The sequence below is a fragment of the Drosophila persimilis genome, unplaced genomic scaffold (genome assembly GCF_003286085.1).
Source record: "Drosophila persimilis strain 14011-0111.01,24,50 unplaced genomic scaffold, DperRS2 tig00000804-arrow-arrow-pilon, whole genome shotgun sequence".
Classification (NCBI taxonomy): Eukaryota; Metazoa; Arthropoda; class Insecta; order Diptera; family Drosophilidae; genus Drosophila; species Drosophila persimilis.
Genome location: NW_020825356.1, coordinates 626,747 through 654,574, shown reverse-complemented (window position 1 = coordinate 654,574; position 27,828 = coordinate 626,747). Strand labels below are relative to the sequence as shown.

Here is a 27,828-nt window from a genome sequence, read left to right as displayed (position 1 = left end):
ATTGTTTTTAGACTTAAACATTTTTTTTTTTTAATTGTGTGTTGGATTTATCGTGAATATTTCAAATGGAATACCAATAATAATTGTGAAATGTTTGCATCGGATGATACCCCGCAAAATGTGCAACCGCAGCAGAGCCGTCGCGACCACAAATCTTAAAGAAAATTCCTTTAAGATCAATAACAATACAAATTGCAGTAATCTAACAAAAACTACCATAACCTAAGAAAACAAAGCAAAACAAACGGCAAGGAAAATCACAACGCAAAAGAGAAAAAAAAAGGTTAAGAAAACGCAGCAAAAAGTGGAATAACAAAAATTAAGCTTCAAACGAGACGTGTCGCGTGTAACGGGACGCAAGATCCGAGATCCCTTGAGCTTTTTGTAGAGGCGCCTGCATTTGCGCGTGTTCGTGCTTGTGTGCGTGTGTACGTGTGTACGTGTGCGTGTGCGAGAGTGCGTTGCTCGTGTGTGTGTGTGTTTTTGTTTTCATTAGAGCACACAAACACGCTCGTGGGCCTGCCTCATAGAGGTGTGTGCGTGTGCGTGTGCGTGTGCGTGTGCCGCCGTATGCTGGATTTGCATGTGGGTTTGTGCATGGGTGAGTGCATTGCGTGTAATTGCTGTGCTAACGGTAAATAAATGAAAAGCACCGCTAAATGTGCTGCTGCGAGAAACAACAACAACAACAACAACAGCTGTAAACATAGTGTCATCTCACTCGGAAACACACAACAACAACAACAACAAAAAACGAAACATATGCAACCGAAGGAATGGAATGGATAACAAGGAGGAATAAAACAGTGATATAACAACAACAAAAACAAAACAAAAAACAAAAATACAACATTCAAAGCAAATCCCAACAAACAACAAAAAGACTTTAAACGAATGTGTTCATAATTTTAAATAAAAAAATAACAAAAGTAAGAAACAATCGCAACGCAAAAACAACAACAAAAAAGTATTCGACAACAACAACAAAATACAAACACACACAAATACACAAACATACATACATAAACACACATACATAAATATATATACATATATATATATAAATATATATCTATATGCATAAATACCATATAAATATAGCCACACTTATACATATACAACTACATATGTAATATCTTGTATACACGAACAAAAAAACAAAAAAAAAACACAAACAAACAAACAAAAAGCAATAAAAGCAAATCGCAAATGCAATCCAATATTCAAGAACAACGACACGAAGAAAGCGGAAGCTAAACGGAAGAGAAGTAACCGATAGAAGACACAAGACAGAACACAGAACGACATCTGAAGAAAACAAAACAACCAGAAAAAGGACGAAGAACCAAAAGCAACCGAAGAAGTAGAACCATAAGGAAAGCAGCGAAAGCAACACGCGAATCAAGAAGTAGAAGGAAAAAACAAAAATTAAAAACATATTTAATTTATAGAAAATCACAAAACAAAACCAACCAAAATCTGACATAATTTGATTCAATTTATCCAAAATCATATGAACAAATAACGCAATATATATACATAGATATATATATAGTATATATATACAAACATATACATATGTTATATATATATAAAGAGTAAAATATATATATACACACGATATATATATTTAGATAAATCTAAGAACTAATTCATTAATCATTCAACCGCGTAAACCAACAAAAAACATCAGCCCCCACATGTATAGATTAGAGGATACGAATAGCGGCGGCGTTATGGATAAGAATAAACAGAAATGTAAGTACAGTCGCCATCAACAAATTGATAACAATATACATACACAGATGTATAGATAGACAGATAGAGGATCCCCATGTGAATGCCTTGTACTCTATAGAAGGAGATCTCAACATTTGGAGGGAGTGCTCAACAGACCCTTAACTTCATTAGAAACCTAAAAATCCAAATGCCTTGTGGTAATAATAGAACCACAGTAAAACAGTGTTGCACGATACAATAACTAGCCAATAATCTATGGAATACCTTTTACTCAGAGTTAATAATATCAAAAATACTGGAATGCGATATTTAGGCATCGATAAGCAGCCCCAGTTGGGCAAAAGTGAGGGTAAAATTACAGCAGTCTTCCACATAATCCAGCTGGTCTTTACAACAGATCAATATTTGTTTAAAGCTCCTATAAAACCCTGTGGGGGGGAACCCACTTTCACGAAATGATTTGAGGCGCAGCCAACTTCATTATTTACAGAAAGCAGGTGGCAAAGCCACCATGAATTCAGAGAAAATGTACCGCAAATTCTCTCGAATCCAAGCCCAGCTCGAAAGCAGAAACAGGATGGGAAAGGGGTATTATTTTCTCATTGGTAAATAAGGAAAATGATCGTAAAATTTCGTAGAATTTACTGTCACCTGTTTTCCCCTGAAATGTTACGCATTGGGAGCTCTCCCCCCATTCAGCCAGAGAGTCGTTAACAGTTAGCATTTTGTGTCAACTGTTTGCTTATCACTCACCTTGTGCGACGCTTCCGCTTCTCTCCCACTCCAGGGGCGTTGCACGACGAGTTCTTCCCCATATTTACTTTTTGGGTGCATACAAATTACAAATAAGAAGGGGGGAGCCAATGGCTGAAGGTGGTGTTTATGGTGGCAATGATTAGCTGTGGCACCATATGTTCCCCCCCCCTCCGCCATTCCCCCCAATGACTCACTCACCTTCTGGGTCGGCACTCCACTTGCTGCTGCGCTCACCAGGCGGATGTACTCCCGGCCGTGTATGCGATTGATTGAAACTAGTTACATGAGTAAAGGAAAGAGAGCCACACTACGGCATCATCCAACCAACAATCCATCTGCGTCATTCATCGTCCATTCCTTCAATCATGTATTTTGTAGGAACAGCAGTCGGCTGTGTAGATGCGATTGCGCTCTCTCCGTGTTCGCATTCCGGTGATGCAAAAACCTGCAAATGCAAAATGTCGTCAACTATTTTTGGGTTGGAAGTGACACAACGACAGTGCGACAGTGCGACAGTGCGACAGAGCGACAGCTTGTCACAGACGTTTGTCGTAATGGCAGTCACGGGGACCCCATATTATAAACAGAGATTTCTATAATTAGAAGTCTCTCCTACTCTCCTTCACTATCTGTCTGTCTGGCTGTGTATTCGAGAGTGTATCTCTCGCTCTCTCCCTCTCTTTTTGTGGTGTCCAAGTCATTTATCATTCAACTCTTTCCATCGATTGGCAAACGTTCAATTTATTTATAAGCATTTTATAATTGGGGTTTCAGCGCGCGAGTCCAAAATTATCCTTTGACAGGCACGCCAGACCCAGCCAGGCACACACTACACGCTTGCACAGTGCGTTTCATAACTATATAGGGGACTAAACTACATTTTTTGTAAACAAAGAAGCAAAGAAAAGAATATACATATCTGTTTCCCAGAAAAATGCGGAAGGTGCAACGCATCGCACCTTTCGAGCTTCACGTTTTGTAGAATCACTTCCATTCACTTCCGTCTCGTATGTCTCTGCCATTATTGAAATTCCATTATCACTAAAAGCGGAACTCTCCAAGCCATCTGGAGGGTCTGGCCAACGAAAAAAAAACATGTGCTAAACAAAAAAATAAGCAACAAATAGAAAGATGTAAAGATATAATGATTACAACGATTTAAAACAATTTCCATTATTTTAAATGCAAATATACTTGCCCAACACTGGATCCGAAGAGAGAACAGTGTTCTGAAGAAAAGTTAAGTCAATGGAAAGCGATTTATTGGTAGATAGAAGATGTGTCACACAGCGATTTGAGTGAATTCCCTACTTATTCAGTAACTTAAACAACACTGGAAACGCGGCCAGAACTGCCCAACACTGTTTTGAAGCGTGCTGCAATATTCCATTTAGTCTGGTCTCCCCTCGTACTGCATTTATAGCTTATCAACACTGTTTTGGGCAAGTGTTGAAAGCGCTACGATCTCTAGTGGTCCACCGCTTGCATTCCTTACTTTTTTGATGATGATGACGACGATCGTCGTCATGAGAGGACCAGAAATGCACTCACTGACTAAAGCGACATCGAAAACAACGACGACAACGTAAATGCTGTTCCGTATAAATAAATCCCGCAACGACTGCGACAACGAATGGGCAAGACTTTGGGGCCAAGAAAATTACCGCAGTTTTCGTTGAATTTTCATGCGGCGCAGATCGCGCAATGCGGCGCGACTTCGAGTGCAAAAAAGACTCTAAAGTAACTTCTACAAAACTGTGGCCCCAATCAATCACCCCTTGGATGGATTAAGGTGCAGATAGCTTTGTTCTACTGAGGTCTAGTCTCTTTCTGAAAAGAAGAAAAGTTGAAGAGCTGTGTGGGGAGAATCGAAGCCCAAAATCAATGAGTATTGCTCTCTTCCCATGAGGAAAGCAAACAAATAACGGAAATCCCCAGTAAAAATACGGATATATATTTTTTTCCGAGTGAAAATATCAAACAAAGATGTCAACGGCTTTGGTTTATTGGCAGTCAATGAACGGCGGCAGCGTTGCAAATGGACATGAGAAGGCCACTGCCACTGGCACAGCATCCGGCAGCGGCAGCGGCGGTGGCGGCGGCGCCTGGTCGTCGTCATCATCATCACATGCATCCTCGTACATGCAACCCTTTGCTGCACGCGACCCAAACCCTCTATCAATGCTGAAGGAGGCGCCACTGCCGCCGCCGCCTCATTACATCAATTATTTGGCACAAATTGGCTGCCAGCATCGTGTGAGAAGCTACGTTAATAATGATCATGATCATGTGGATCATGTGGATCATGTGGATCATGGATCACGGCAAATCGGCTCCCGCTTCCACATAGTCCAGCGGGGGAACTCTTCTTTCGCGACTGCCGATCAGGTGGATGGAAATATCTTGATCAGCGGCGGCGGCGGTGCACTGAAGCAGAACCAACATCACGCAATACCTGCAACATCCTACAGTTGTAAGCAAATGAAATTCAGGATCTCCGTCTTTAAAGTGTTTCCTGCACGGTTCTATAACCCTCTTTCATCGTATTTTGTGTCCTTGGCGTTGCCAACCCTCTAGATCATTCGTCCTCTTCGCTAGTGCTTTTGGGTTCCCCCTCTAGAGCTTCTCCTGCGTTCCATCTCTAGTTATTCTGCTGGTTCCACCTCTAGTTCTTCTTCTGCGTTCCATTTCCATTGCTTCTTCCGTTCCACGTCTAGGGGTTCCCTCTTTCGTTGATTGATGGATTAATCGATTAATCATCGTCGAGCTTTGACTTCTTCATTCGTGTATGATGAAATGCAATATCATTCATCCACAAGCAAAAAAAAAAAGAAAGAAAGAAAAATCAACGCAGTAAATGCTACTGTCTCGCTCCTCTTTTGCTTTGTTTTGGCTTTGTTTGAGGCTATTTTTGATGCACAAAGCAAAACACAGAACAGAGGAGAAGAGAGAGAAGGATGGCAACATGGCAACACATGACAGCAGTAGAATTACACATATGTGTGTGTGTGTGTGTACACTGCGAGATGATCTTCTTGCCTGTCTGCTCTGCTTGCATATTGTGTAATAATTTTCAGTTCCGTCTGGTTCTAAAATTAAAGAAGGTAAAAGGTATTTCTGTACCGACTCTTCTGCTGCCTTTCCACACTCTACTTTTTGCTGCTGCTGCTGCTGCTGCTGCTTCTGCTTCTCCCTTCTTCATCCGTCGTTTTCCTCGCTCCTCTGATCATCATTATCATCATTTTGGCAGCATTCGTGTGCTGCCGCTGGCAGCGTCTTCCTCTGTACGTCAGGTGTGTGTTTCTCGAGAGAACAGGTGCATTTTGTTCGTTCTGGGGCCAAAGAGCGTTTCCCATCGGTCATTGAACCAATAAGAACATACAGAAACATACACACAGAAATACACCTGAGATCTAAATACTGATTCAGAGAATATCATGGTTAATATTCAATATTCCGGATTTATAGAAAACTTTTAAAAAATCCCAAAATTTATCACACAAAAAGTAGTGCCTTTGAGTGCCAAAACTTTGTCCACTATTTGGGATTTTTTCATAAAAATTAAAAAATAAAATATGTCTGACAAATGTTCACCAAACTAGCGGGAACGTTGGGAATACCCAATACTTGTGGATCTCCGTGGGGACTTGTAGCACTTGTAGGACACTTGTTTTGATATCACAGGAGTCTACATATAACATTTGGTTGCTCTAGCTCTTATAGTCTCTGAGAACTAGACGTCAAACAAGACGGACGGACAGGCTATCGGCTATTGATGCTGATCAAGAATATATATACTGTATGGGGTCGGAAACGCTTCCTTCTGGGTGTTACACACATCCACTTTTGGTTTGGTTTTTGCTCTTCGAGTGAGGAAAATATTACTATTACAAGCTACAAATTATGGCTATTTGGTGCCTTAAAATACGGGTAGGTGCAGAATACCCTACAATTTCAGGAAATCGAAAATTAAGCTATGAGCCGTTTAGGACCTTTTGGAGTCTCTACAGAAATCTCTAACATAATTTTAAACACTTTTGAACTGTTTCCAAAGTATCATCGTGCCCCATAATCTTAAAATTCTAAATAGAATTCTAGGCAGCAATCGCAAAAAAGTTGTGAAAGGAACACCCTTCACCGAAAGCCTCGATGATGCCCGAATGACGCCTATTCGCTATAAAATGTTCCCATAAGCGAACGGACATATTTTCTCTTTCTTTAATTTCCTTAAAAGTCTATTAAAATATCGTATCCTAGTATTTTAGATAGACTCAACTCATCTCAACATTTCCATTATATCTTAAGAGAATATTTTCAATACATTCATGCAACCGTGACACTCATTGATAATTTCCCTTTATGCTCTCTTTCTCTCTGACCGACAGTATCTGCTTATGGGTCCAGTGCGGGCACCGTTGCCGTGGACGCATCGCAGGGTGGTGGTAACGGTGGTGGCGGCGGCGGCAGACAGCGTCATGCACCGCTCTATGGACGCTTTGTGGTCGAAGAAGATCTGCCTGCCACGCATCGTGATGTGATGCATCATGTAAGTACATAAATATAACAATTAATTATACAAACGCATAGGGTACTCCGATGGTATATTTATAGAGAGTTTTTAAAGGGAAAGGGAGATCTCTATGATCTTTATAGCACCGTATATATAGAATCTCTCTCTTGTGCCACAGTTCTATTAGGTAGAGTACATTCAAATTGTGTGTCCTAGCGAATAGTTTAATTCGTAATATCTATATAATCTATATATTCATATAAAAATCGGGAGTCTCGCTGTTTGTCGTTCAATATGTTTTGTACGAAAAATATAGAAATATCCCATACAAAATGTAAAAAAATCAAGCCTATCATTTGGCCATCGAAGAAATAAAGCAAGAAACATGCGATATAGTAGAGTAGAGAGAATAGACGAACGAATCCAACAAGATAACGAAAGTGTGCGTGTGAGCATGTCGCAATGCTCTCAATCCCAGTCATAAGGGGCAGGAGATGAGCGAAATCAACAAAGACACTTAAAACTGGTCTCACTCACAGGGAAAATTATTGATATCAAATGGTAATGGCCGAAAGAATCAAGTAATGGCAAAGCATTTCCCGATGCATCATCTGGCATTGCAGACACTTTATTGGATGGAGGCAGAACTGAATATTCTATGAAGAGTCCATGGCCACAGTGCTGATCCATTCTAAGATGAATGACCTGTAGCACACAAACAGTCGCTTGAGGCGTTAAACAGAACACCCAAAGGTACAATTCGGTGGGACTTAGTTACTCCCTAAAGCCGATGAGGTCAAGGCTTGCTTGAAATCATCGCCACTGCGATGCCAACGAATCTGTGAAGGCATTCTTCCAGCACACCTACGACTGAAAGTTGGATCTCCGGTTATTTAAGGCAACTACCAACGAATGGTCGTTGACCAAAAACATTATCGTAGCCAACCAGAGGTGAAAATGTTGTGCTCCCACTCCTTCCAAAACCAAGGACAAACGATGTCCGTTTTCGGATTAAATACATAGTACATAATTAGAAGATTGTAGATTTGACAGAGATATAATTGAATTTCTTATCGTTTTTCTTTCTAAACAAAAGCACCCTAGTCCTTCGTCTTCGTCGGAGGTGCGTGCCATGCAGGCCCGCATTCCCGCACACTTTCGCGATCCCGCTTCAGGACCATTACGAAAGCTGAGCGTCGATCTGATAAAGACCTATAAGCACATCAACGAGGTGAGTACTGCCATATGTAAAGTGTGTATTTTGTGTACGATCTGATGCCAGACGAGACGGAACCTTGGCATCCATCCATCTGCATATGCATCTTCTTTCCTTCTTTAACTTTGGCTTTTATGATATTAGCAGTAGTTCGATCAGAATCAGATCTGCTGACAGATATATTGTGTCTGCTGGTGTGTTCTAAAGATACGTACGTTTGTCCTTGACCCCGTTACGGGTCGCATTTGTTTGCGCTTCGATTGACGTGGGAAGAGAAGACTTTGACAACAGCCACAAAGACGCAAAGAGACACGCAACGCAACTGTACAACTGCCGCCTGTTACCTTCTATCTATCTATCTTCTATGTTACCTTTCCACCTTCTACCTGCCTGAAAGCCTGCCAGCCTGCCAGCCTGCCAGTCCGCTGCTCGCTTCTTGCTGCCTTCTGCCAAAAGTTCTAAACAAAGCGCCTGACGGCGACACATGGCTCCACATGGAAACTGCCAACGCACGCCGGCAAAGGCATTGTCATGTCTCATGTGTCATATACACAGTTGTGTGATGTGATAGCGACGACGACGACCCAATTCCTAGCCTTGAGCGATGGTTTGGGGGACACCATTTGGTACGTGGGTGCGTAATACATAATTTCCTTCTCCAACCAATGACCTATCTACCTGTGGTAGTCCTTGGCGTGGATTCCTGTCCTTCCATCTGGACGTACGACGGAACGCGAAAGCCTATGCCTTGTCGTTCCTTCTAGAGGAGAACTTTCGAGACAAAGAAACTCCACCATATTTATGACAATCGATTGCTTATCCAAGCATCTATTAATAATCAAATATATTCGTTGACAAATCACACACCCATTTTGGATTATCGTGAACCGCTGGATGATCGGAACGCTGGATGTCCATCGATCCCATACTCCCATACTTTCTGATAGTCATAGATGACAATCGATTAACAATTTTAGGGGGATGATCGATGAGGGATCGACTAGAAATGTATGAAAAATCGATGAATAATCGAACAGAATCCTGAAAAATGTGTGGCCCTTAAATAGAATCGATGAAAAATGCCACAGCTCTGCTCGAGGGTCGCGAATCGCTGAATAATCGGAACAGAATCGATAGAAATTCGCTGCTTAGTACAAAATATGCTTGAGCTACAAGAGTGAGGGGGACAGCCAGTTGTCCGAGGTGTAAAGCGGAGCTAATGCCCCGTTACGTCGTTACAGGATTAGTGTGACCAGCCTTTATCATCGCGAGTGCAGTGCAGCGTCATGCATCGTCATTCTACTGAGGAGACAACAGCAAACACACACAGAGAGAGCGAGAGAGGGAGGGAGAGGGAGAGACACAACAGAGTCATTTGCAGATTAACTGTGACGCCAAAGACGGCTTTTGTTGCCCCGCAAAAAAAAAAAACGTCATTGCCACAGCAAAATCAAAAGCAAAAGCATACACCCATTTTTGGAGAGCATTCGCGCGCTATCTCTCTCGTTTGGTCTCTCTCTCTCTCTCTCGGTTCTTCAACGAGTAGACACATACCTCCGTGCCATGGTCCGTGCAGCCAGCTTTTAGGCGTTGTTGAAACTCTCCCATCCCGCCACAGCACACGCGCTCTCGCTCTCTTCACCAACGCTAGCCGCTCTCCTGCTACTGCTCCTGCTACTCCGCAGCGGCGGTCTGCAAAGGACCTGCGAAGGGCCCTCCACTAAAAAGCAGGACGTCTCGCTCGCACCGCCGCATGCTTGCCGCGTTAGCAACAACTTTTTTCCAAGCGCAACCTCCTTTTTTTTTGTGTGTGTGCTGCTCTTGCCGCTGCCCAATGGTTGGGAAAGCGGCGGGGGGTTGAGGCAGAAGCACACGCCGTCGCGTCGTCGCGTCGTCGCCGCTGCCGCCGGTTCGGGGGGGCAATGTTTACATTTGTCTCTGATGAAGTGGAAGTAACGGGATAACTGGCCTGAATGGGATGCCGTACCGTGCCGTGCCGTGCCAATCCCTGCCGTTGCCACTGGCCCTGCCCCATCCACGTGCATCAGAGCACTCGCTCTCAGTGGAGCAGCTATCGAAGTGTTAACAGGGGCGTTTCTGCCACACTTTGCATCCAGTAAAATCGCGTGTTTGCATGCGGGGCTTTTTTTTGGTATTTCTTTTACGATAAATACCAATGTATAGTGCATCTTCTTGATGGATATCGATCAATTATCTAAGTGCGAATTAGGAAAATGAATTAAATGGAAACGATTAATCACACAACGATAATTTAATCAATTCCAAAGACATTTTTCTTGACAATTTCATCGTCTTGGATGGATTGAATGGTCATTGGAAGACAAGTCTTCCTTTTCCAAGGGAAAACAGGGAAAATACCTCTGGGAATATATCGATTTATCGATATAAAAAATCGTAATGGTGGAAACCAGCTTAGGGTGCCATGTTTTTTCCATGATATCGATAATTATCGATTTGCAACCAAATAGCTCTCGTTTGGCATGGTTCGCTTAGGAGAGCTGATCGCCAGTAATGGGCTTTAATATAATTCCAATGACGACTATCAATAAAATTGCATCTATCGTTCTTGTCTAGGTATACTATGCGAAAAAGAAGCGACGAGCCCAACAAACACAGGGCGACGATGATTCGTCCAACAAAAAGGAGCGCAAATTATATAACGATGGCTATGACGATGATAATCATGATTATATAATCAAGAATGGTGAAAAGTTCTTGGATCGCTATGAGATTGATTCGCTAATCGGTACGTATACACTTGTTTACATCTGTTATATCTACTATATCTTCTTCTATCCCTTGTATACCTCAGGCAAGGGCAGTTTCGGTCAAGTGGTAAAGGCCTACGATCACGAGGAGCAATGTCATGTGGCGATCAAAATAATTAAGAATAAGAAACCGTTCCTAAATCAGGCACAAATCGAGGTCAAGCTGCTCGAGATGATGAATCGTGCGGATGCTGAAAATAAATATTATATCGGTATGGTTATATCTCCTCAAGCCTTCGCCACAATATGTACATCTATACTAATCGAACAAACCCAATTCTTTAGTCAAGCTCAAGCGTCACTTTATGTGGCGCAACCATCTGTGCCTGGTCTTCGAGCTGCTCTCATACAACCTGTACGATCTGCTTAGGAACACAAATTTCCGCGGCGTCTCGCTGAACCTCACGCGTAAATTTGCGCAGCAACTGTGCACGGCGCTGCTGTTCCTCAGCACGCCCGAACTGAACATAATACACTGTGATTTGAAGCCCGAGAATATCTTGCTATGCAACCCGAAGCGCTCGGCCATAAAGATTGTTGACTTTGGCAGCTCCTGCCAGTTGGGACAGCGCGTAAGTGGAGCTGTGGCGCTGTAGAGCCACCGCACAATTCAGAGACCTCTCATCTTATATTCTTATATTTTTTTACAGATCTATCACTACATCCAGTCGCGTTTCTACCGATCGCCAGAGGTGCTACTGGGCATACAGTACGATCTGGCCATCGATATGTGGTCGCTGGGCTGCATTTTGGTTGAGATGCACACGGGCGAGCCGCTCTTCTCTGGCTGCAATGAGGTCGATCAGATGAACAAGATTGTCGAGGTTCTGGGCATGCCGCCCAAGTATCTGCTCGATCAGGCGCACAAGACGCGCAAGTTCTTTGACAAAATCGTCACCGATGGCTCCTATGTTTTAAAGAAGAACCAGAATGGACGCAAATACAAGCCCCCGGGATCGCGAAAGCTGCATGACATACTCGGCGTGGAGACGGGTGGGCCGGGTGGTAGGCGATTGGATGAGCCCGGTCATTCGGTGTCGGATTATCTCAAGTTCAAGGATCTGATATTGCGCATGCTGGACTTTGACCCAAAGACGCGCGTCACACCGTACTATGCCTTGCAACACAACTTCTTCAAGCGCACCGCCGACGAGTCGACCAACACAAGTGGCGCCGGTGCCACAGCGAATGCCGGGGCCGGTGGCAGCGGCGGCGGTGGCTGCAGTGGTGGTGGCGGCGGACCGGGTGCGAGCACCAGCAGCAGTGCCGTCTCTGCCAGTTCAGCGCCCGCAGCGGCAGCCGCGGCAGCGGCCAGTTCATCCTCCACCACCTCCTCAACGACAACAACCGGCGGCGGCGGTGGTGGCAACGGCAGCGGCGGCAGCACTGGCTCTGGATTGGCGGTGGCGGCGTCGCAGCAGCCGATGTCCCTGCCACTGCCACTGCCACTGGCGGGTCCGGGCGGTGCATCGTCGTCAACGTCTGTGGTGGATGCCCATAGCCATGGTGAGTGGTAGAACTAGTAGGAAGGAGTATCCTCCTTCCCGCCTCCCCCCCTCCCCACTTGATTCATTCAATCATCATTGTTCCATCAATCATGCTGTTGTTTTGTAGCTGCCCCATTTAGAGCGGGTCTTTCGTTTCGTTTCGTTTCTTATGTTTCCTTTTCTGTAGAGAATGTTTCAGCAATTATTTTTTGTGAGTGTGCCACGTGCCTTTCCTTTTGATTTTGTATTTTTTGATCGATTTTCAATGTTTAGTTATCCTCCAGTACTCCTACCACGTACCGTATCTCTCAAGCATACATCTCCATGTAAACATATGATATATCTTTAGTTTTTAGTTTCGGTTCTATAATTATGATTATAAAATGGTAGAAAGCAACCCCCAAACAGTCAATTCTTTGTGACAAAAGTAGCAAACAAAAGAGAAATCCCAAAAAAAAAACAATGATCTGTATGTTCCTTTCTCTTTCTAACAAACACGCAAACACGCGCGCGTCTTACAAATTCAAATAATATCGAAATGTATCGACAACAAACATGATACTGGTAACACAGATGAACGCCGATGACCGATAACTGGAGCGACAGCATCAGCATCAGCAGGATCATCGCCGGCAACAACAAGGATGCCACCACCACCACCGCCGCCTCCACAGTCACATTCACAGTAAGGAGGCTCCACCGCCGAATGATGTGATGCGATCAGGCAGCGGACAGCGGAGCCAAGTAGCAATGGGAAACAGCAGTGGGAGTAGACGCAGAAGCAGTAGTCATACGGGTAGCATTAACAGCGTGTGATCGCTGGAGAGAGAGCCCAGAGCCCAGAGCCAGAGCAATTGTAAATAGTGTAAGAGGCTCACTCTCTCAGCAGCGCCTCTATCTCACTCAATCTCTCGGTGTGTAATTCTCTCACACTTACTCACTCTCACATTCTCTCTATTCATCCACCCACAACTCTTTTTCCTAAAAAAAAAAGTGTGTGCGGTGCGTTTCTTTAATTTATTTATTCGATTTGTTTTTTTTTTTTATAGAATATAAATATTTAAATGTGTATGCTCACGCATTTTAGACGCTCCAAAAGAAGGAAATACAATCGTGTGTTAAATGTTTAACGTTCACATAATTACGTTTTTTTTTTTTTATCAACTCGAATTACGCAAAAACCAAAAAGGGCCTAAATGATACTTAGATTTTAAGCGTATAGAAATTGTAGAGAGACGCAAATATAGGAAAGAAGAGAAATAATAGTCGTGTAGTTTATGAAGAAAAATAAGTTTAAAAAAAAAAACAAAAACAAAACAAAAAAAAAATTAAAAAAGGAATCCTTAACGACTTTCTTAATGACTGCCATACATATATATAAATATATATAAATAAATATATATATGCATAAGTAACGAGTAACGAGATACAGTAACGAGTATATTAGCGGTTAAATCACAACTCCTTTAATAAGAGTGCGAGAGGTGGAGGAAAAAAAGCGATAGTTATATATAGTATATATAGGAACGTACGGGACACGATCGATATGTGTGTGCGAAGTATTTGCAGTAGTATTTAATCGAGTGGATATACATATGTATGAGTAAAGAACGGTTAATACATATGCAAGAACATAATAAACATACGCAACGTCAGCAGCATTCATACATACATATTTACATACTTCCCTTACTTGAAAACACATAAACACACATATATATATATATATATGTATATGTATTTATATATATATTTATGTGTATTTATATAGACGTGTGTGTATATGTATATACATATATATGTATATTATACAGAATGCTGACGGATCATCAATTTGTAAAATACTGCACACACCAGACACAACACAGACACACGCCCTACGAAAACTTAACCTCTGTTGTCCTCCCCCTCACAAACACACATTTCCGAAACATTTTGTCCTCCCACTCACGCACACACGCCCCACCACACTTGTACACTCAATCACACACAAACACTCATCTCCCTTCTTAGACTGAGAATTTTAAACAGATGGCAGCACTGTTCGCTCTCAGTCTCGTCACTCTCTCTCTCTCTCTCTCTGTCTCTCTTTGTCACTCTGTCGTCAGAGGTTCGAACTAAACGATCGATAAACGGAAGAGCGTAATCCGAACTAGTGACTGAGTGAGCGAACAAGCTAAAGCATACATTGCAGCTGGTCTTGACAGAGGCCGCTCTTATTTGTGATAACGAAACGCAACCGAAAAGCGCACATTCGACCCCCACTTACACTGCCCCTCTTTTTAACGCAAAGCAATGTTAACAGACGGACGTCAGAGACTGTTATGTTACGAGTAGTATGTTTAACAGAGCCCACGAATGTTGGCAGCTTTCTCCCGCATGATCACACACACACATTGACACACGAACACACACACGACTCTCACACTCTCTCAACGGTAAATATATACATACATATAGTATATATAAATATATACATACAAGTTTTTATTGAGAAGGCGGATTAAAATAAAGATAATGCGGATTATATAGTATATGCAAAATACGAGTTGAAAACCAAACACAAATCATAGTTTGTAAAAAGAGAGCATACAAAAATGGAGAAACGAAATGAGGCAAAACGTAGGCATGTAAAAATAGCAAAGAAAAAAAAACGAAGCAAAATTCACAGAAGAAGAAAATAAAAGAGAGAATTAATGCGTTTCGTAAACACACAAGACGAAGAAAAGACAACAAAATAAAACACTCACAAAATGAAGAGAAAGGAAACAAATTCGAAACGAGAAAACTTATAGCAAGCATAACAAATGAAAAATCAGTACGTACTAAAAGGAAGAACTTTAGCATTTAATAAAATTTAACATACATAAATCTATATATATATATAACATTTATGAATAATTATGCGAATAATTACCAAAAATGACACGAAGCGAAAACCCAAAAAATTAAACAAAGAAAACAAAACCACAACTCAATTAATTTGTAAACACATTCAGACAGACAGCAGACAGACAGGACAGAAGCAGAGACAGAACGACCGCATACATACGAAGGATGTGAGGATACGAAAAATACATATAAACCGTAAAGATTAATTAACAATTTAGTGGTTAGCCCCCGAGAGAACACAATTCAAGAATTTAAATACGAAGCAGAGAGAAATAATTAAACGAATCTTATGTAAAATACTAAACAAAAACCAAAAGAAACCGGTTGCAAAGAGTGTTTATAAGTCGGCAAGTTTACAGATACAAAAATACACAAACACTCAGCCACCCACTGGGACACAGACGGACACAAGAAAGATTGCGAATTTCCAGCGAAAGAGTGTGACAGATTGAAAGAACAGACACAGTAACAGTATCGTAACAGTAACAGTTAAGCACTGCCCAAACAATGCAGCAGCAAGTGTTTAACAGTAACAGAGAACAGAACAGCATTTCACAGATAAGAAAGAATGTTAGCTTTACGTTTTGGACGTCGCTTGCAGTGCAAGAACATCACGAGAGCAACAGCAGCAGCAGCAGCAGCCACAGAAAGGACTAACAACATAATGCATTTGTTTGCCGGAGAGCCGGAACAGGCGAATGTTCAACGAAACAGTATTGCAACGTAAATTTAAATAGAAACAAAATTAAACGACAAAACACATCAGATGACGAGACAAACAGAAGCACACACAAACACACACACACACACACACACACACACACACATACACCACACAGTTGCATGCATAGGCATGTATGGCATTTATATAATATAAAGAAAACAGACCGCAGCGGATGATTTAAGTTTAACGTGTACGAAGTAATTTATTAATGATTAAAACCAAAACGGGAACTTTACCAAAAAAAGACAACCGTAAGGAAAAGGAATTCATAAAAAGAAAAAACTAAAGCAGACAAAAAAATAATAAAAAATTAAAAAACAAAAGGAAAATTACAAACAAAAAAAGCGAAAAAAACCTTCAATAAAAACTTATGATATAATCAACAAAAAAACACACACAGAATCCATCTTTGAGAAAGGGTATCCAAATGTTCAGATCCTCCTACAGTTGTGTTCCGCTCCTGCGGGGGCCTTACATGACCATGATAATCCCTCTGTTAATCTGTCGACACACTGGCACTCACAGTTCTCTTCTTGACATTCTATTTCACAGGTCTGCATGCACTAATGCACTCAAATGCCGCGGCCAGCGCCATGAACAACTTCTCTGCCCTCAGTCTGCAGCCCGCCACCCATCCGTCTGCGCTGGCTGCCCACAACAGCCACCACAGCAGCAACAGCAGCAGCATTCACAGTAACAGCAACAACAGCAGTCACAGTAACAGCAACAGCAGCCACAGTAACAGTCTGAATAGCCTAAACCACATTAACAGCAACAGTAACAGTGGCGGGGGTAACAGTCGCCGCCACATGTACGGCAGCAACAACAGCTATTCGCATCCGATGGACTGCGATCCGCCGCACGGCCAGGTGATGCCGCCCCCACCGCCCAACGGTCGCATGCGTGTGCCGGCCCTGCTCCCGATGCCGAACAACTATGCGCCAACATCCTTGCCCTACTACGGGAACATGTCAGCGGCCGCGGCCGCAGCTGCTGCTGCTGCCGCGGCCGCCTCTCACCTGATGATGACCGACTCCAGTGTGATCAGTGCGTCGGCAGCTGGCGGGCCAGCCGGGCCGGCATCGATGGGAGCTACCGCCGCCACTGCGGTACCTGTGCCCGTGTCCGCCTTTATGCCACTGCCGCTGCAGCCACTGCCACTGCCATTGCAACTGCCGTTGTCAACGTCCTCCTCCTCCACGGGCGGCATGTCCTCCATGCCCATGCCGATGCCCATGCCCATGCCAATGCCCATGTCCATGCAATCCGCAGGCCAGCGACGACATGTCGTTGGGTCTGTTGGTGCGGGTGTGGGTGTGGGTGTTGGTGCACCCGGGAACAGCAGCGGCTCGGCGGCAGGTGCCAGCAGCGATGCCTCTTCCTCATCGCCAATGGTGGGCGTATGTGTTCAAAAGAATCCTGTAGTTATACATTAGCCTAAAGCGTTATCCCTTATCGTCTTTTAATATGTAATACTATTTTTTTTGTGCACCACCGTTCTGTCGTGGCGTGGAGCGCTCATTGTCCCGCTGCCCAGAAATACCGCTATTTATTGCAGCCAATCCATTATCACAAAACCCACACACACACGCACACCTACAGTCTGTGTAGAAGAACGGTTGTGTGGTGGGATATAAGACTAGCTTATATCCCACGATCCACAAAGCACAGTTGCTCCAGTACTCGTGGGAGAAATCCACCCACATACACAACATATAACAAATCTAGCTGAATTTGACCCTCACACCCACACACATACACTCAAATATGGTTTAGTCACTTCACACCCACGCATACACACACACACGTTCTAAAAACGCTCCCAGCAGTCGTCTCGCTTCCAACTGTATGGAAAGCCCCTGGAAATGCGTTTTTAGAACCCATTATTTTTTTTTTTGGTCTAATTTTAATGCTTAAATTAAATCTTTAACTGTAACCATAACGACATAACATTTAACTATAAACGAATCAAAATTAAACTATATTTAATTGTTAATTTAAATTATGTAATTTTATTTTCAAGAGAAATCGCTAGTAATATACAAAAGAAAACTGTATGCTTAATTTAAGCAAAACAAAAAAAAAACCAGCAACGATCATCATTATTTCATTTGCAATGGAATAAGATTTTGTGGGAGAGGGGGAACTGACTGGCTCTAGTCGGTGACTTAGATGAGGATCTGGGCACGATAGTGCTTCTGCAGTTTATTGGCCTTGGTGCCGAGCTTCATCTGCCACTTGGACTGGACACGCTTCATGAGATGTATGTCGCGTGCCTTGCTGGCCGCTGCTTTCTGCTGTGTCTGGGTCCAGCCGAGGGCCCGATACTCGCTGAGCACATGGTGCAGCTTGCGGTCGGACTTCTTTAGGACAACGCCGCGCTCTGGATGGAGTCGCTGCTTATAGTAGCGCAACAGGGATCGATGGCCAATGACAGCGCCCGAGGGTAGCACCAGCTGGTACTCATCGCCGTCGAGCAGATCCGGCACTACCTCCTCGTCGATGTCCATGCCGTCTTTCTGTTTTTGGAAGAGGGGGGAACATTGAACTCGGAAAGCAGGAAAGGATAGGAAAGAATGTACTCACGTTATCTGGATAACTCTCGCTGTAATCATAGTAATCTGCGTATTCAGCCAGGGCCACGCCCTCGTGCAGCATCTGACAGTGGCCCTTGTCGACCATGTGCTTGCGGACAGAGTCCAGGGAGTAGAAGGTCTTGCCGCGATCGTTGCACCACAAGCAGACAAAATAATTGGCCACCTTCTCGCCCAAATAGTAGAGCAGACCCTCCAGATCGGTGCAGAATTCGGTGTCGGGTATGAAGAAGGAATGTGCTACGGACATGTGTTTCAAGTTCTCCACCATATCCTCGCTGGTCTGTTTGCAGAAGAGACAATCGCGCTCTGTCAACGGATTCTCAGGTATCTTGTCCCACTCATCCGAGTCCACCTGTGGGCGAGAGATAGATAAGAAGATGAATGTTATGGCCGCCAGCCGCCGAGAAAAAACACCTACCTCCTCCTCATCGATATCCTCAAAGTCATCATCGTCGACTTCATCGTCCTCCTCGCCGTCAACTTGCTTGGCACGCTCGGCGAACGCCAGACGACCCTTTCCAGCAGCAGCGGCGGCCAGAGCAGGATGGGGACGCGGCTCCACCACGCTCCTGGTGCAGACAGAGGCCGAAACTGTGCTGCTGCTGCCGGCACTGGACGTCATCTGCTGCCGCTCGAACCTGACCAGGCACTCCTTGTGCTTCTTGCTGTTCAGGTGATTGTCGTGGGCCTTTTGGCTGCTAAACTGCTTGCGGCAGGCGTTGCAATAAGAGCTCATTTTCTGCTCCTCCAAAGCCATCTCGGTGGCACTACGTGCACTCAGTACGCGCTGCTGGAACTCCTCCGCCGTCACCGGGGGCAGTTGGGCCACGCGCCGCTTCAGGTTGTAGCGATGCCAATCTGTTTTGTAGTGCTCGCGCTGCACCTCAGCGGTGGCGAAACGCGCATCGCAATTGAGGCACGTGAACTGCGACATTTCGGATGCACACAGGCTCGGAAATCAGATCCTGATATATCTCTAAATAGTTCACTTTTAATTTCACAACAGAAACTTCTGGGGCCGTGTATGTCTGGTGTTTTTGGAAATTCTGATACAAACCACGTTCTTTTCCTTGATGTTGTCGAAAAAATCTACCGTCGACCCTCAGAAATATGCCAAAATATACCGTCTCTTTTTGAAAAAATACCGCAAATATACCGACGAATTCAAGTTCTATTTTACATATTCCTCGTTTTTGATCTTCCGTTGAATATTCTCAGCTATATAGCACATTTAGCCATGTCCACATAATTTTATACGATTGATGAATTAATTTTCTATTTAACTGGCTTATTCTTAATACTTGCTTTTCTTGCATTTTGCGTAAAAAAAGGTTTTAGCGAAATAAGTCCAACAAAAAACAACTAGCGAAATAGGTCAATCAAAACAAACGAAAAAGGAAACTGCTCAATTTGGATATTCCATTGAATAATGCTGACTAACTAAATCTCTCAGCAATGCCCACATAGTTTTATCCCATTGATGAATAAATTTTCTACAAGATTGGATAGATTTTAATCCTTGCTTTTATTGCAAAAAAGGTTTAAACCAAAAACATCAACAAAAAAAGAGTCGCTATATTGCGTGTAAGCCGTAGTATAGGCCTTTATTATATGAAAGTATAAATATTGATATGAAGTTACTAATAAAGACCTTTTCTCAAATTGACATTTTTTAGACATATGGTGAGTGTTTTGTATATATATCTCGATCCTGATACCTATCCTATTCTTCGTCTCTGCAAGAAGACAATGGGCTTTAAAATATCGTTGAAATACCTTTAAAAAATAAACTGACTAGTTTTGGCCTTAATTTGTGCATTAGATGACAACATTTTTTCTCAATTCTAAAACAAATACGTTTTTGAATGATTCTTTGGATTCGATAATGTTCCCCGATTTCGGCTTTCTTATATGCTTCCATATTTTAATGTGTATGTGTATGCAGACCATTATTAATTTCCACTATATATTTACTATCCAGTTGAAGGGGCCAAGCCTGTTAGATCAATGAATATATATGTATATAACCCTCACTCGCCATATCTTATAAGAAATAAGATAACCGCTAGCAGCGAAACCCATAATTCTTCAAACCAATGATATTATATTGTTGGTGGTATTCATCCAAATCGTCAGCGTCTATGGGAACGTTCAGTACGTGTAGGGCCGTTACCAATTCTGTGATTCGGGTCAAATTTAAGACCAAATTCATTGACAGGTCTCCCATTTTGATTTTTTTTTACTCCTGTTGGACTTGAACTTACATTTAAACTATGACAGAAAAGGATATACCGCTAAAGTTGACAGCTTCGATGGCAACTATCGACTGCACCGGGGCTCACAAGGCACCAGCTGACGTGCGATACTCGTGTGTACCGAGTACAGTCCCATCGCTAAGCAGACATCGCCATGGCGAAAACTGTGAAAAATTTCTTCTTCAGGCCATGGCTGCCGTCACCTACCCTCTCCCAACCACAGAAGTATCAATTATGCAGTAAGTGCACGATTCCCTTGGGGTCCAGTGGATCAGAAAATGAATAAACTATTTGCAGACGGTCGCGCGCCAGCAGCACCAGCAGCGGCCGCCTGCAGGCATCGCAACAGGTCCAGCCATTGGATGCACCCAAAATCATTGTGATACATCCGGGGTCGCAGCATTTGCGAATTGGCCGGGCCTGTGACCTTAATCCGTTGACCATGCTCCATGCGGTCGCCTACAAGCGTAAGCACCAGGAGGGCGACTGGCCCTACCATGACCCGATGCTGCCGTCGCTGGACAACATAAATCCCGCACAACTGCAGGTAGAGTTTGAGGAGCAACGACTAATCGCGTCGCGCATACTACAGAATTGTGTGATCGACGACAAACAACGGTTGCGCGTGGCAACGCCTCCGCAGCAGCTGGCCCACTTCAATCGCAAGAGTGTGGCCGAGAAGATACCGCCGCCTGGTAATCTAAGCGAAGAGCGGAACAGGCAGTGGCTGGACCGGGACGCACCGGTGCTGTTCGATGAGCAGATCCTGAGGCTGAGCACCTTCGATGCTCGCGACTACGACATCCACTTCCCCATCCAGCGGGGAGAACTGAATGTACACAAGCAGAAAGGTGGCTCTCTGCAGGTAAGTCTAGAGTCAGCCTTTGGCCAGCACAGTCAATAGTCAACGATTGCCTTCTTGTAGTGTACGTTGCAGCACATTGAGCGGATATGGTCGTACGCATTGGAGGCAAGACTGAAGATTAATTTGCGCGATCTTCGCACCCATTCGGCCGTTCTGGTGGTCAACGATGTCTATGTGCGGCGACATCTGCGTGAGTTTATGACCCTTCTGCTGCAGCGTCTCGGCTTCCAGCGTTGCTTCCTGGTACAGGACAGTGTCGCCTCCACCTATGGGGCGGGTATTGGCTTCGGCTGTGTGGTGGATATTGGCGCGCAGAAGACCTCTATAGCCTGCATCGAGGACGGCATTTCCCAGCTTAATTCGCGGGTACGGTTGCAGTATGGCGGCGGTGACATTAACCAGGTGCTGCTCATGCTGTTGCGCAAGTGTGGCTTCCCCTATCGCGAGTGCAGTGTCCAGGACAGCTATGTTGATGCCCGCCTGATGGACAAGCTAAAGGAGCGCTTCTGTCATCTCAATGCCAAAGTGTGTGGGGCCCAGGAGAAGCAGTTCCATCTGAGGAAACAGAATGGCCAGTGGCTGCGTTACACCCTGCAGGTGGGCGACGAGGCCATAATGGCCCCCCTGGCCTTCTTTCACACCGAACTGCTGAACATTACGGGCAAGGCGAGAAAGGCCTTCACACAGCAGCCGCCCCAGGAGCAGTACGACTGCGAGGATTGCTTCGATGCCGAGTATCTGCGGGAGACGGGCCGAAAGAATGGCGCTCGTGCAGCAGATCCAATCGTTGCACAGCTTCTCGCCCAGCCACGCCTCCTACCGCCCATTACAGCCGATGACGAGGAGTTGAATGTGGTCGATCAGGATGAGCCTTCCTCTAACGGCGTCGCCGTCCACAACACCAGCAGCCCCTGCGTCGGTCATCCGCAAAAGCATTTCGCTGACACTGCGAATGGAGTTTATCAGTACGGCCAGGGTCAGGTGATGCCACTGGATCAGGCTGTCCTCGAAGCCATTGGCCGTTGCGCCACCAACGAGACAAAGCGCAAGATGTACGGCTCCATTCTGCTCGTAGGCAGCAGCGTGAAGATACCCGGCCTGGCGGCCTGGCTGCAAAGCTGCATCAGCCAGCAGGTGCAGCCCGGCATCGAGGTGAATGTGTTCACCAAAGGCATGGATGCGGGTATGGTGGCTTGGAAGGGTGCGGCCATCATGTCGGTGTTGGAGAGTGCCAGAGAGCTGTGGATAACGCAGGTGGACTGGAGTCGTCATGGTCTTCGCCTACTCCGAGAGCGATCGCCATTTCTTTGGTGATTCTCTGGTCCCTCCCCCGCTCAGCTACATGGCATTTCGAATATGTTAAGGTCCATTGTCATTATCATTAAGTGATTAAAATTAAGTCAGAATGCAGTAGTACAACTTAAGATGCCGACCAAAGCACAATAAACTATAGAGCGTCACAAAGAAAACACGGAACTTGGAACTGCACAACGATGATTCCCTGCTGTGGGAAAGGCCAGCTATCCAATCTTGACGGAGAAATAAACAGGAGATGGCTGTCGGCAGATGCTTTCTTCTGATAATTAAAAACACGCTGCTTATCAAAAAATAACATAGATAATAACAAAACAAAAGAATTTACAATCGAAAACATTGAAAAACATTGCACGGGGATGGAATATGTGTGGAGGTCAAGAGCCGCAACGAATCATATCAGGCCAAATACTTCGGCGCACTGGAGCCCATGTAGTGGTACAGATCCCCCAGTGTGGAGCGCACCAGTTTGGCTTTTATGGTTTCACGCTGCAGGCGCCGGTATGCCTCGAACCGGTGGCAGCCACCGAAGCTGAAGTAATATTGGCCGCCCTCGCTACCCGTTATCCACAGCAAGTCGATTGGGGGCACCTCCTCCTCGCTGGCCTCGCCCTGGGGGAGAGACAGACACAAAGAGAGAAAGATATGTGTGTAGGCCTGCGTGTTTATTGCGGGGATCAGTGTTGTGACGCACGTTGATGGTGTCCATGAGCGAGATCACTTTCTGCTCATCCAATATGGAGGGTATGGGCCGCTTGATCACACTCATTGGTACATGATGGACCTCTGATATTCCCGCTGAATGCACTGTGGTGTCCATGGTGGCGGCAGCGCTTCTCTGTGTGGAAGAAATCAACCCAATAAAAGTTGTGAAATTTCCCAGCATAAATAACAACAACAACATTAGCACTTCAAGCCGTTATCGGTGGCACAGGGTTGCCAAACCACCTGTGACTGGAACCCTTACGTGGGTGTGGATTGTGTGCACTGGATTCTGGATTCTGTGCAGGATTAGAGGAATGCGTCTGCTCGACTCCCGTACGAAATAGCTAATGAACTTCATGGCGCACCGTCAGCTCCAATCGAAAGCTATTTTGCGTTGCGGCGTTGAAACTTGTTTTACTGTGCGATACGTTACTCCTACATACATATGTACACATGCATGTCATATGCAGAGATGGTACATATGTACTCTACGGCATGTACTGTATGTATGTACATGTATTTACCGCTATGCGAGTATGTTTTGTTGCACTCTTTAGCTGCTTGTTTTATGCATAATCAACGCTGCCGTCGTTGACTCTCCTTCGCCTTCTTGTGGCCCCGCGATCACAAACAAATGAAGACGAACACACACATACAGTGTTGCTTTCGCGATAAAAGTAAACGAAATCGAAAACAAAATTCAAAATACGGCACCAAAAAGTAAAAAAAGCGTACAGAGGGTGGTGGGAACCAGACAGGGGGGTACTACTACTACTCTTGAGGCTCGGCTGGTGGGCATTCGTTTTGATTAGGACAGCGTCAGAAGAAGAAATTAAAATGTGTAATCTACGATGGCAATATTTCCGTTGGTTGTTTTTCAGCGTCCCCTATCAAAAGATAAATGTGTGTACCTCGTACTATACTACTTATGTACATGCAAACGGCAGAGGGGTAGCAAAGAGTGTTGTGGCCGATAGCGGATGCTACTCGTACTTGTTCTCTCTCTTTCTGAGTACGTACTTTGACACCTCTTTAAAACAAATAACAACAAAAAGATCTTCGAATGCAGTTTGGAGCCTCCCCTCCCATACCGGCCGGAGGTGCAACGCTTGCCAACACTGGCCGAATTGAATTTTCAAATTTGAATTGTAAAATCAGTCAGAGCTGAAGAATTTTTGATTGATTGCGATTGATTTCCCGGCAAGATCAGATAGAGTTTTGCGAATATCAGAATGTGGGCCAAGGTACACTCGGTATTTCCCCGCTATCCCGAAATCAATAGCAAATTCGAGATCTTTCATGGAGAAGCGCCAGCAAAAGAGGCACCTCAGATGTAGTATCGCTGATCGAAACTCCCTTTTGGCAGTTCCGAACAATCTTCAATTAACTGTTACGCCTTGTTCGACAAGCAGACACCAGATTCCGATTCCGAGCAATCTCTGTGTGGCTGTCGCTTCTATCTGGCTCTGGAATAATTACCGGGCGTAAGAAGTTGCGTTGCGCCTTACAAAAGGTAACCGATGGCGGAAACTCATTAACAGTTACGTTTGGCAGTCTGCCACAGCCACAAATGAGCGTTAACATCCATTAAGCGGCATAGGCACCCCCATTTGCTAACATATTCCCTACTATTTATTACAATACTTTTGTGTTTTTATGCGAAAATGAGATTTAATTTGGTTAAAGCATCCGTTGCAATTTGTTCTCTTATATTTGTGCAAATCTATGGCATACAAGGTGATGGTGATGGCGATGGCGATGGCGACGGCCAGGACGACGCGAAGTCTGAGTGTGAAATGTTAACGATCCTTGATGCTTGATTCTTTCAGATGCCAGCGGAAAGCGAATTGTTAGTAAGTATGAGCGCATCATGCAGATGTACCCCCAGCCGGACACGGGCAGCGAATCCTCGCAATGGCGATCCGCCGGCAAGGACATGCAGCATCCCTGCAAGCGGGAGTGCGTGGATCAGCAGCCAATGACCTGCTACTACTACCTGGTGGTCCACTACGACGACACGATGGCGGCGACCTGCAAGCGCCTCCTTCAGGTAGGCCTTCGCCCATTCATCCATCCATTAATCAATCACTGGTCTATCCGCAGACCAAATATCGTTTCAAACTGGCCAATGGCAAGGAGTACATCGATAGCTCCAAGGTGTCCGCCAACGATGACTGCAAGTACGCCGACGGTCTGGAGTCCAAGGTTATGGTCGTGAACGGCCGCCTGCCCGGGCATTCCATCGAGGTCTGCTACGGGGACACCATCGTGGCGGATGTGATCAATAGCATGCACGAGACGACCACCATCCACTGGCATGGCATGCACCAGCGGCTCACCCCGTTCATGGACGGTGTACCGCATGTCACCCAGTATCCGATTGAGGCCGGACAGGCCTTCCGCTATCGCTTTCAGGTGGATCATGGCGGCACGAACTGGTGGCACAGCCACACCGAGCATCAGCGAGCCTTCGGGCTGGCGGGGCCACTGATTGTTCGGCAGCCAGCGAAGCTCAATCCCCATGCTCATCTTTACGACTTTGATCAGACGGAGCACGTGATCATGATCCAGGACTGGGTGCACAACTTTGTGGAGAGCGTGGCGGAGAACATTCTGATCAATGGCCGGGGGCGGAACATGAAAAAGGGCAGCAAGGTGAGGCCCACACTGTATGCCCACTTTCCGGTCATACGGGGCGGACGGTATCGCTTCCGTGTCATCTTCAATGGGGTGTCCAACTGCCCGATCAGCCTGAGCATCGACAATCACGATCTGGTGGTTATTGCCAGCGATGGCAATGACATCGAGCCCGTTGAGGTGCAGAAGATCATGTTCCACGGCGCGGAGAGATTCGATTTTGTGCTGCACGCCAATCAGGAGGTGGCCAACTACTGGATCCGAATCAAGGGCTACAGCTTCTGTGCCAAGAATCAGCTGCATCAGGAGGCGGTGCTCCATTATCAAGATGCCGATCCCAAGGCCTTGGACACGCACACCCTGAGCTATGCCTACGATGCCCCCGGCATAATGCTGAACGAGCTGGGCGATGACACCGGCGGCAACAGTGCCCAGAGCATATCGCTGGCCACCCTCAATGCACAGCGTGCGGAACCGGTGATGAAGCCGTCAGCGACATTCTACACCAGCATGAACGCCTTCCAGATAACCGGCGAGGGATTCCGCTTCCAAATGGACGACATCACCTTCAGCATGCCGAAGATGTCCCTGCTGCAGACCCGCAACCTGGGCATCGGGCAGTACTTCTGCAACAGCTCCCAGCAGGCGCACATGGGCTTCAACTGCAAACAGCGACATTGCCAGTGCTCGAATGTCATCCAAGTGCCGGCGAACAAGAATGTGGAGTTTGTTATTTCCAGCAAGTCGAACACACCGCATCCCGTCCACCTGCACGGCTACACGTTCCAAGTGGTGGGCATGGGAGTGCTGGGCGAGACGAAGATTGGCCAGATCGAGGAGATCGATCGACTCAAGCCATTGCCGCGACGGGGACGCAGTGCACCGCTAAAGGATTCGGTGCAGGTACCAGCCTTTGGCTACACGATTATACGCTTCTACAGCGACAGTCCCGGCTATTGGATGTTCCATTGTCACATTTCGCCTCACTCAGAGAGTGGTATGGCAGCCGTGGTGCGGGTCGGCGAGGATGTGCAGATGAAGATGTGTCCCGTCAGCAATTGTGGCCTGTGCAGCTCCGTCTCGTGATCGAATTTCACACTGTATGCATAATAAAATAATATTCTATGGATGGCATTTCAAATTATTGACATTCGGGCGGGCTATTATTTAGTGCTGAACAGCGGTGATTGGTTTCCAACAAAACTAATCCGCACTCCACTCCCAAAAGCTTATCTCATACATACATGTGATTGCATTAGATTACATTAAAACTAACCAGGTATTATTATCACGTTTGTTAAATTTTCACATTTCCAATTCAATTTTCTTCACATTACTAAT

The 27,828-nt window shown here is 45.1% G+C and overlaps 5 protein-coding genes across 9 annotated transcripts; 3 read left to right on the top strand and 2 right to left on the bottom strand.

Annotated features, from left to right (window-relative positions):
• The first annotated feature begins 1,623 nt into the window (after positions 1-1,623).
• LOC6597575 (serine/threonine-protein kinase minibrain) lies at positions 1,624-18,116 on the top strand. Of its 3 annotated transcripts, none has more exons than XM_026993063.1 (8): positions 1,624-1,758; positions 6,882-7,042; positions 8,103-8,237; positions 10,818-10,989; positions 11,056-11,223; positions 11,297-11,583; positions 11,662-12,517; positions 16,667-18,116. In XM_026993063.1, the coding sequence occupies exons 1-8, from the start codon at positions 1,701-1,703 to the stop codon at positions 17,548-17,550; spliced, it is 2,721 nt and encodes a 906-aa protein (XP_026848864.1). In that variant the 5' UTR covers positions 1,624-1,700; the 3' UTR covers positions 17,551-18,116. The 3 variants fall into 3 exon arrangements, with proteins under 3 accessions (XP_026848864.1, XP_026848866.1, XP_026848865.1); XM_026993065.1 differs by lacking the exon at positions 16,667-18,116 and adding an exon at positions 13,072-13,744 and having other exon boundaries at positions 1,626-1,758; XM_026993064.1 differs by lacking the exon at positions 1,624-1,758 and adding an exon at positions 4,927-4,969.
• Positions 18,107-19,771, bottom strand: LOC6597574 (zinc finger protein 622). Its single transcript, XM_002022755.2, has 3 exons — positions 19,130-19,771; positions 18,701-19,063; positions 18,107-18,633 (listed from the first exon to the last, which is right to left on the bottom strand). Exons 1-3 carry the CDS (start codon positions 19,643-19,645, stop codon positions 18,283-18,285), a joined length of 1,230 nt encoding a protein of 409 aa, XP_002022791.1. The 5' UTR covers positions 19,646-19,771; the 3' UTR covers positions 18,107-18,282.
• Positions 19,772-21,118: 1,347 nt separating this feature from the next.
• Positions 21,119-23,300, top strand: LOC6597573 (actin-related protein 8). 2 transcript variants are annotated; one of them, XM_002022754.2, is made up of 3 exons: positions 21,119-21,205; positions 21,264-21,831; positions 21,892-23,300. In XM_002022754.2, exons 1-3 carry the CDS (start codon positions 21,156-21,158, stop codon positions 23,143-23,145), a joined length of 1,872 nt encoding a protein of 623 aa, XP_002022790.1. In that variant the 5' UTR covers positions 21,119-21,155; the 3' UTR covers positions 23,146-23,300. The 2 variants fall into 2 exon arrangements, with proteins under 2 accessions (XP_002022790.1, XP_026848897.1); XM_026993096.1 differs by lacking the exon at positions 21,119-21,205 and having other exon boundaries at positions 21,733-21,831; positions 21,894-23,300.
• Positions 23,301-23,388: 88 nt separating this feature from the next.
• LOC6597572 (putative sulfiredoxin) lies at positions 23,389-24,497 on the bottom strand. Of its 2 annotated transcripts, none has more exons than XM_026993097.1 (3): positions 24,375-24,497; positions 23,840-23,983; positions 23,389-23,757 (listed from the first exon to the last, which is right to left on the bottom strand). In XM_026993097.1, the coding sequence occupies exons 2-3, from the start codon at positions 23,963-23,965 to the stop codon at positions 23,545-23,547; spliced, it is 339 nt and encodes a 112-aa protein (XP_026848898.1). In that variant the 5' UTR covers positions 23,966-23,983; positions 24,375-24,497; the 3' UTR covers positions 23,389-23,544. The 2 variants fall into 2 exon arrangements, with proteins under 2 accessions (XP_026848898.1, XP_002022789.1); XM_002022753.2 differs by lacking the exon at positions 24,375-24,497 and adding an exon at positions 24,113-24,344.
• Positions 24,498-25,407: 910 nt separating this feature from the next.
• LOC6597571 (laccase) lies at positions 25,408-27,614 on the top strand. The gene is made up of 3 exons (XM_002022752.2): positions 25,408-25,587; positions 25,680-25,900; positions 25,954-27,614. Exons 1-3 carry the CDS (start codon positions 25,515-25,517, stop codon positions 27,571-27,573), a joined length of 1,914 nt encoding a protein of 637 aa, XP_002022788.1. The 5' UTR covers positions 25,408-25,514; the 3' UTR covers positions 27,574-27,614.
• Positions 27,615-27,828: the final 214 nt, after the last annotated feature.